Consider the following 9,199-nt stretch of genomic DNA (forward strand, 5'->3'; position numbering starts at 1 on the left):
AGCTAAAGCAAAAGGCAGAATTGATGAAGTAAAAGAACCGAACAGAAGATTTCAAAGGGCCTCTCGAGAAGACAAAGTAAAGTATTATAATGACATGTGCAAAGAGCTGGAGGTGGAAAACCAAAAGGGAAGAACACGCTCAGCGTTTCTCAAGCTGAAAGAACTGAAGAAAAAATTCAAGCCTTGAGTCGCAATAGTGAAGGGTTCCACGGGGAAAATATTAAACGACGCAGGAAGCATCAAAAGAAGATGGAAGGAATACACAGAGTCATTATACCAAAAAGAATTAGTCGATATTCAACCATTTCAAGAGGTGGCATATGATCAGGAACCGATGGTACTGAAGGAAGAAGTCCAAGTTGCTCCGAAGGCATTGGTGAAAAACAAGACTCCAGGAATTGATGGCATATCAATTGAGATGTTTCAACAAACAGATGCAGCGCTGGAGGTGCCCACTCGTCTGTGCCAAGAAATACGGAAGACAGCTTCCTGGCCAACTGACTGGGAGAGATCCATATTTATGCCTATTCCCGAGAAAGGTGATCCATCCGAATGTGGAAATTGTAGAACAATATCATTAATATCACACGGAAGCAAAATTTTGCTGAAGAGCATTCAAAAGCGGCTGCAGCAGTATATCGACAGGGAACTGCCAGAAATTCAGGCTGGTTTCAGTAGAGGATGTGGAACCAGGATATCATTGCTGATGTCAGATGGATCCTGGCTGAAAGCAGAGAATACCAGAAGGATGTTTACCTGTGTTTTATTGACTATGCAAAGGCATTCGACTGTGTGGATCATAACAAACTATGGATAACACTGCGAAGAATGGGAATTCCGGAACACTTAGTTGTGCTCATGAGGAACCCTTACATAGATCAAGAGGCAGTTGTTTGGACAGAACAAGGGGATACCGACAGGTTTAAAGTCAGGAAAGGTGTGCATCAGGGTTGTATTCTTTCACCATACCTGTTTAATCTGTATGCTGAACAAATAATCCGAGAAGCTGGACTATATGAGGAAGAATTGGGGCATCAGGATTGGATGAAGACTCATTAACAACCTGTCTTGTGCAGATGACACGACCTTGCTTGCTAAAAGTGAAGAGGACTTGAAGCACTTACTAATGAAGATCAAAGACCACAGCCTTCAGTATGGATTACACCTCAACATAAAGAAAACAAAAATCCTCAAGACCGGACCAATGAGCAACATCATGATAAATGGAGAAAAGATTGAAGTTGTCAAGCATTTCATTTTACTTGGATCCACAATCGAGAGCCATGGAAGCAGCAGTCAAGAAATCAAAAGACGCATTGCATTGGGCAAATCTGCTGCAAAGGACCTCTTCAAAGTGTTGAAGAGCAAAGATGTCACCCTGAAGACTAAGGTGCGCCTGACCCAAGCCATGGTATTTTCAATGGCATCATATGCGTGTGAAAGCTGGACAATGAATAAGGAAGACCGAAGAGTTGATGCCTTTGAATTCTGGTGTTGGTGAGGAATATTGAATATACCATGGACTGCCAAAAGAACGAACAAATCTGTCTTGGAAGAAGTGTGGCCAGAATGCTCCTTAGAGGCAAGGATGGCGAGACTGCGTCTTATATACTTTGGACATGTTTTCAGGAGGGATCAGTCCCTGGAGAAGGACATCATGCTTGGCAGAGTACAGGGTCAGCGGAAAAGAGGAAGACCCTCAACAAGGTGGACTGACACAGTGGCTGCAACAATGAGCTCAAGCATAACAACGATTGTAAGGGTGGCGCAGGACCCGGCAGTGTTTCGTTCTGTTGTGCATTGGGTCGCTATGAGTCGGAACCAACTCGACGGCACCTAACAACAACAAGAAGCACAAGTGCACTGACCTTTGGCACTACAGTGCCATGTTCAGTGGGCTAAGGAAGGTTAAACAGTGGTCACACTTTGTTCTTCTGCACATGTGGAAGCCTGTAAAGGGAGAAGGGACTAGAAAAACACTAAGAAGGAGATAGCAATTCTCGGGTTGTTTCAACCTTATCTCTTGTTCACAGGGTGTGGTTACTGTCTACCCAACTTCTAGATGGTAATCTTTTAACAGCTCTTTTGTTCCGCCAGCACAGTTAACCCTATCTGTTCCATCTTCTCTGATCACAACACAGTAAAAGTAGGAATTAATAATAAAAAGAGCAAGGGAAAAAGTCAAATAAATGGAAACTGAATAGCACCCTGCTAAAAACAACTGGATAATAGAAGAAATCAAAGATGGAAGCAAAAAATTCCTAGAATCAAAAGATAATGAAAAAACATCATGCCAAAACTTTTGGGATACAGCAAAGGCAGTGCTCAGAGGTCAATTTGAAGCAATAGATGCACACATCAAAAACACAATCAAAACATTAACTATACAGTTAGAACAAATAGAAAGAGAACAGCAAAAGGAGCCTACAGCCACCAGAATAAAGAAAATAATAAATACCAGTGCAGAAATAAATGAAATATAGAATAGAACAACGACGAAAGAATCAACAAAACCAAAAGTGGGTTCTTTGAAAGGATCAACAAAATTGACAAAATACTGGCCAAACTAACCAAAGAAAAACAGGAGAGGACACAATACACATAAGAAATGAAATGGGGGACATTAAAACAGACCCAACTGAAATAAAAAGGATCATAACAGAGTACTAAGAAAAGCTATACTACAACAAATTTGAAAACCTAGAGGAAATGGACAGATTTCTGGGAACACACTACCTACTCAAACTAACACAAGACTAAGGTGTGCCTGACCCAAGCCATGGTGTTTCCAGTTGCTTCACGTGCATCTGAAAGCAGGACAATGAATGAGGAAGATGGAAGAAGAACTGACGCCCTTGAATTATGGTGCTGACGAAGAATACTGAATATACCGTGGACTGCCAAAAGAGCGAATAAATATGTCTTGGAAGCGGTACAGCTAGAATGCTCCTTAGAAGCAAGGATAGCGAGACTGTCTCACAAACTTTGGACATGTATGTTATTAGAAGGGATCAGTCCCTGAAGAAGGACCTCGTGCTTGGTAAAGGAGAAGGTCAGAGAGAGGGAAGAAGACCCTCAACGAGATGAATTGACACAGCGGGTGCAACTATGGGCTCAAGCGTAACAACCATCGTGAGGACGGCGCAGGACTGGGCAGTATTTCGTTCTGTTGTGCACAAGGTCACTATGAGTTGGAACCGCCTTGACAGCACCTAACAACAACAGTGGAAGAAGGCAGTTGTAGATACCAGTTACAACCATGTGACCAGTTGCAGAAATGAGAATTGTCATTGTATGGGTATTTCTTCCTTATTTTATTAGTATGAATTATGTTTGTGTGTGTGTGTGTGTGTACCTCTTATCTCCTTTTGGTTCTGTTTCTCTGGAGATCCCTGATTGATACACCACACAATCTATGTTATATTGTTGTTGTCTTGTGTTGTCAGTTCTGACTCACGGCAACCCCATGAGTCACAGAGTAGAACTGCTCCATAGGGTTTTCTTGGCTGTAATCTTTACGGAAGCAGATCATCGGGCCTTTTCTTCTGCGGTACCACCGTATGGGTTTGAACCGCCAATCTTTCAGTTACTAGCTGAGTGCAAACCATCTGCGCCATTCATGGACTCTTATATTTACTTAGTGCTTAAAATCGGAGCAGCTCTTAGGCCCTGAGGATATGATACTGAACAAGATTTGATCTTTCCACTTGGTTTTATCACCATTCCACTACAGGCAGACAACTCCTTCCTTACCAACTCCCATTGTCCAGCTCCCAGCCCCCCTCCCTCACTGCAAGTCTCACACAGCTTTCTTCTCACCCCCTTCAGTTTCAGGATGACTTCCCCACTTTATTCAGCTCAAGTCCCACCTTGTCTTGAAAATTTTCACTGGTGACCCAACCTAGGAAGTCTCTCAGGATGGAGCTATCTTAATTTCCTAGTGCTGCTGTAACACAAATACCACAAGTAGGTGGCTTTCAAGAACAGAAATTTATTTTCTTACAGTTCTGGAAGCTAAAAGTCCAAATCTGGGTCTTTGCTGTGTTGATTCTTTCTGTGAGCCTCTCTCCTAATTTCTGGTGTCTGCTGGCAATCCTTGATGTTGCTCTGCTTGGAGATGATCCTCACATGTCATCTGTCTTCCCCTGTGTGTGTGTGTGTGTGTGTCTGTGTTTATTCTGGTGTTTTTATAACTCAAAAGGGATTAAGTTAAGAATCTATCACACACTGCATGACCTCAATTGATTGATTCTATTACACTAGATTACATTATGGAAAGTAATTACATTATAGTACGGAAGGGTTGCTATGAGTCAGAATCGACTTGAAAGCACCTACAACAACATAGTACGGGAAGAAGCCCTGGTGGTAGAGTGGTTAAGTGCTCAGCTGCTAATTGATAGGTCGGTGGTTCAAACCCACCAGCTGCTATGCTCCATGGGAGAAAGATATGGCGGTCTGCTTCTGTAAAGATTACAGCCTTGGAAACCCTATAGGGCTGTTCTACTTTGTCCTGTAGAGTTGGAATCAACTCACCGGCAACGGGTTTACAGTATGGAAGGTAATCTGCTCTACCCCAGGCCAGCTGATCTAGTCACATGTAACTACTCTATACCATCAACTAGACTAGTGTTTGGCCAAATACCTGGGAACCAAAGCCTAGCCAAGTTGACACATAAAATTAACCACCACAGGGGCTTTGAGCTGTGAGACTTCTTTGGGTTTGCATCTTGCCTCTCTAACCCCACCTAAGCTTCAGAAAAATGAGGACCACATCGTTTTTCTTCACTTAATGCTAACTGAATAACTTACAGCCAGTGAAATGCAAATGGTGGGATTTCAGGTGCCAGTGACAGGTTATTTGAAGCCAAGGACCTTTCTGGTCCCTCAGATCACGTTCTAAAGGAAGCTCTCAGCTCTAAAGATGTGAAGGGTCCTGGCAGGGGGGTGACTAGGGAAGGGAAGAGAATCTAGCACCAAACAAGGGGTCAGTGAGTCACTTTTCGTACATTTTCTCATTTAGTCTTCAAAAGAGCCCCTTATGATGGGGGTTATTATCTCCATTTTATGGATAAGGGAACAGAAGTTCAGAAAGATTCAGTAAATTAAAGGAGATAATCCACCTAGAACTAAGCAGATGTTGTTGCTATTACTCTTATGCAAAACCCCAGAGCCTGTTTATATTGGCTGAAATGCACCCCAGAGCTGAGCCAATATTTGCACATTGTTTTCTCTGATTCCCCACATGCCTTAAGAATTCCACTGCCCTGTTCTCTGTTCTGAAGGCTGGGCGCACCTCAAATGGAGGCTCTTGAGTCTTCCTGCCGCCAAGGAGACTGGAACCAGAGGGACTGGTCCGGAAAGGCAGCCTGCGGGATCAAGACTGCACAAAAGCAGAACTTTGCAGCTGGTCAGGCTGTTAGACACCCACGTCCACCCCTGAAAAGAAACCGTTTCAGTCTGGCTGCAGCGTGGGAGGCAGGGAGAGGGGCCTGCCGAAAGGGGCTTCGCAAGTTTTCATCTAGCTTGAGGGTCCGAATCTCCGGGAGGAGTTTCCTGAAACGAGCATCTCAGGGCCTTCTACCCGGAGGGGCCAATAACAGGGCAGCCCCACCAGGAGGCAGGGGCGCGACCAGGAGGCTTCGGAGAGCAGAGCTGCGAACAAGAAGCGCTGGCCAAGACCGCGAAATCCTTTGGCTCCTTGGCCTGGGGCGGTCCAATCGGGCGGCTGGACTGGGGAGGGGGGTGCGATGGGGAGAGAGGAGGCTGAAGGGTGGGACTGGGGGCGGGGAGGGCAGGCTGGTGGCGGACTTCGTGCCAGGAGGCCGACCCCACGGGGGGAGGAGCCCGCGGCGAGGCCGAGGCCTTCACCTCGGGCAGTCGGGCAGTCAGGACGGCGGGAGCGCACCGACAGACGGGCGGACAGATGGTGAGAACGCGGGGGCAGCGCTAGGGGCGAAACTGACAAACTCTCTGGGAGCCCCTTGCTTTTCACAGGAGCTTCAGTTCCAACATCTGTGGCTTTCTGGTCCTATGACCACGGATACAGGCTTTCAGGGAGGGTCGACCTCTCGGGCAGCCCCAACTCATGGGCTATGGGGAGTAGGGGACGAGGGGGTGGTCCGGATAAGGGCTGGGAGAGGGCAGCGAGAAGGAAAAAAGCAAAAGGGAGGGGGGAGGCATCTGCCTGCCGTAGGGAAGCCTGGGGCTTGGCCGAGGTGAAACCCCACCCCTGGGGACAGAAGTAGGGCTGGCCAAGGCGGGACCCCACTCCTGGGAACAGGGGTAGGGCTGGGCCGAGGCGGGACCCCGCTCCTGGGAACAGGGGTAGGGCTGGGCCGAGGCGGGACCCCGCTCCTGGGAACAGGGGTAGGGCTGGGCCGAGGCGGGACCCCGCTCCTGGGAACAGGGGTAGGGCTGGGCCGAGGTGGGGCCCCGCTCCTGGGAACAGGGGTAGGGCTGGCGAACGCGGACTGCCCCAGCGCCAGGAGAGTTAAGTGTCCTCACAGCCCACCCCTCCACCGCCCTCCTCCCACGTGTTTACGTCCTCCCCAAAATATTCGATCTCGGGCCAGCCTCCCCGCCTAACCCCGCCCCTCCCCTCCCCTCTTTCTGCCGGGAAGCCTCCGTTGCAGCTGTGTCTGGACCTCATGGGGGTGGGGGATTGGAACTGTCCGGGAAACTAGCCCGGGGCCGAGGCCCATGTGGGGCCGAGAGGCTGGCCAGCAGCGAAGGAGAAAGGCCCAGGGACCCAATGGGGAGAGTGGGCCAGAAGAGGGGATCGGCGCCACTTCCCAGTCCACAGGAAGCGGGGTTTGGAGTGACGCATCCCACTACCCAGGAGAGGGCCACGCGGGTCTAAGGTTGGACCCAGAGGGACCCGGGAGACCCCGCTGGCAATTCTGGGGAAAGGGCCATCCCTCAGTTGCTCCACTTCTGCCTGGCTCTGCGAGGCGGGGCCCCAGGGCAGGGCCAGGGGCTACGTGGCCTCGGAGGGCTGAGGACCCACCCCCTTTGCAGTGCCCAGTGATGAAGCGGCTGCTGATCACGCTAGCCCTGTGTTTGGGCGCGTTGGACCCGGGCCGGGCCGAGCTCTCCGCCTCACAGCGTCAGGGCCTGCAGGTGGCCCTGGCCGAGTTCCACCAGCATCCTCCCGTACACTGGGCCTTCAGGGAAACCAGCGTGGACAGGGCGACCGATAAGGTAGCAGGACAGCCTGGGAAAAGGGGAAGAAGTGTGGGGTTAGGGCCTCACCTCTGGAGACCAGAACATCCTTGGGAGGTGGCGCAAAGCTGGGCAAAGTGCTTGGGGCTGAAGCAGATGTGGTTTCATGGGGGCGGTGAGGGCGGCCATGTACAGGTGTTGCTCTGGCCACCCAGCTGGCTGCTTGCTGGCCTTCCTGTCTGTCCACAGCCATTGCCAGCAGGGATCTTTGTGAGGCTGGAATTTAAGCTGCAGCAGACAAACTGTCGGAAGGAGGACTGGAAGAAGCCCGAGTGCAAAATCAAACCCAACGGGGTGAGGGATGGTGTCAGTGCACGTCTGTGTGCCTGTGTCTGTGTGTGTGCACATCATAAGTGCAAGGGCGTGTGCATCTGAGTGTATGTGTGCACCCCTGTGTGTGTGGGCATGTGTGAGACAGGACACGTGCTCGAGTCTGTCAGTGTAACTGAGGTTACTCACTGTGGAGGGGACCACAGAAGCTGCACCAGCTCAGACTGGACCAGGGCTGCGGGTGGGCTGGGGCCTGGATAGGCAGGAGTGGGGAGGGTTGGGCTGCCTCAAGGACACATCTTTGCCAGAGCTGGGGCCCACCTTCCATCTAGCCAACTACTGGAAGAAGCCCATGGTATGGGTTGGTCTGGACTCTGGTGTTTTCTGTGATGTCCAAGTGGAGACACAGCCCAGTTGCTATGGGGACACCCTGGACTGGGACTGCTGCGGCCGGGTTTTAGCTCAGGCCTGGGCTCCTGTGCCAGCAGGCCCTTCTAAGGTCTCAGTTTGCTCATCTGCTACAGGAGGGGGCTGGATTTAGCCTGAACCCTTTCATTCAAGTCAGTTCTTACAAGAAAATGCAAATAAAGCTAACACATGAGAGCTGATGTGGTGAAGTTGTGGGGAGAGCCCACCCAGGAGGGTTTTGGCCCTTACACATGCATGCACATCCACACGTGAACACGTACACTCACCCATTCCCGTATTCTAAAACCCTGAAGTTGCACTATGAAAACGCAGGGTCATTTGACTTCTGAAATCTCCCAGTCCTGGGGGGTCGCACCCAAAACCGGCTGGCAGGACCATCACACCCTTAGGGCCTGTGGGGTAGGGGCTGCACCTCTGGTGTTTGCAGCCACCCCTGCAGAGGCAGTCTTCTTCAGTCTCCATCTGGGGTGGCCAGGCCCTCCCACCCTTTATCCCCTCATCTCTCCCACACTTCCCTCCCCAGCGGAAGCGAACATGCCTGGCCTGCATCAAACTGGGCTCTGAGGACAGAGTTCTGGGCCGGTTGGTCCACTGCCCCATCCAGACACAGGCTCCTCAGGTAAGAGCCTGCTGGGCTGGGGGTCCAGCTAGGGGGTCCGAAAACTGGCTGCAGCTGGGCCTCTGGGAGGGGTCCAGAAGCCTGGAGGAGAGGCCGGCCCAGATATCCCCTAGGAGTGTGGTGAGGGCTGCAGAGGTGGCTGGAACCCTCTCCGCACCTGACAGTCCACTCACGCCACAGGAGCCTGAGGGACACCGGGAGGCCCAGTGCTCCCGGGTGGAGCGGGCCGGTGAGGACCCCCACGGCTACTACTTCCCAGGACAGTTCGCCTTCTTCAAGGCCCTACCCCCTGACTGAGCCCTGGATCGGTAGGAGGCGGGGGACAAAGTCAGGAAGGGACAGCAGCAGGGCCTGGGGTTTGGGATGGAAGAGGCTGGGGGAGGCAGGGAGGGGGGATGAGAGCAAGCTGAGGCTGGGGTCAGGACAGCCTCCTCACACCCAGATCTGTCTCTTATCCTCTAGAATTCAGCCCCACTCCCTGGATAACTGCAGGAGGTCATCAGCACCACCTCTAACCCTGCTCCAGACAATAAAGCTGGCCTCCTTGAGCTGTGCCCCTACACTCCTTGCCCTCTCTCCCTGTCCTGCAGCTCCCGGGCCTGAGGGAGGGCCCAGAGACACCTCTTCTCACATGAGAAGGCAGGTGCCGGAGGTGCG

At 51.2% G+C, this 9,199-nt stretch overlaps 1 protein-coding gene across 3 annotated transcripts; it reads left to right on the forward strand.

The window, feature by feature from the left end:
* The first annotated feature begins 5,831 nt into the window (after nt 1-5,831).
* On the forward strand, nt 5,832-9,119 carry RARRES2 (retinoic acid receptor responder 2). 3 transcript variants are annotated; one of them, XM_003420548.4, is made up of 6 exons: nt 5,834-5,929; nt 7,021-7,203; nt 7,414-7,518; nt 8,447-8,542; nt 8,723-8,850; nt 9,005-9,119. In XM_003420548.4, the coding sequence occupies exons 1-5, from the start codon at nt 5,927-5,929 to the stop codon at nt 8,837-8,839; spliced, it is 504 nt and encodes a 167-aa protein (XP_003420596.2). In that variant the 5' UTR covers nt 5,834-5,926; the 3' UTR covers nt 8,840-8,850; nt 9,005-9,119. The 3 variants fall into 3 exon arrangements, with proteins under 3 accessions (XP_023395296.1, XP_003420596.2, XP_064145647.1); XM_064289577.1 differs by lacking the exon at nt 5,834-5,929 and adding an exon at nt 6,623-6,863; XM_023539528.2 differs by lacking the exon at nt 8,723-8,850 and having other exon boundaries at nt 5,832-5,929; nt 9,005-9,099.
* The last annotated feature ends 80 nt before the right edge of the window (nt 9,120-9,199 follow it).

Source organism: Loxodonta africana, chromosome 8, assembly GCF_030014295.1.
Source record: "Loxodonta africana isolate mLoxAfr1 chromosome 8, mLoxAfr1.hap2, whole genome shotgun sequence".
In the NCBI taxonomy this organism is placed as follows: domain Eukaryota; kingdom Metazoa; phylum Chordata; class Mammalia; order Proboscidea; family Elephantidae; genus Loxodonta; species Loxodonta africana.

What these genes read in the sequence shown, in the direction of transcription:
- RARRES2 (XM_003420548.4), top strand. An exon ending in GCAAAATCAAACCCAACGGG is followed by an intron (nt 7,519 to 8,446) that starts GTGAGGGATGGT and finishes TTCCCTCCCCAG; the next exon opens with CGGAAGCGAACATGCCTGGC. An exon ending in TCCAGACACAGGCTCCTCAG is followed by an intron (nt 8,543 to 8,722) that starts GTAAGAGCCTGC and finishes CTCACGCCACAG; the next exon opens with GAGCCTGAGGGACACCGGGA.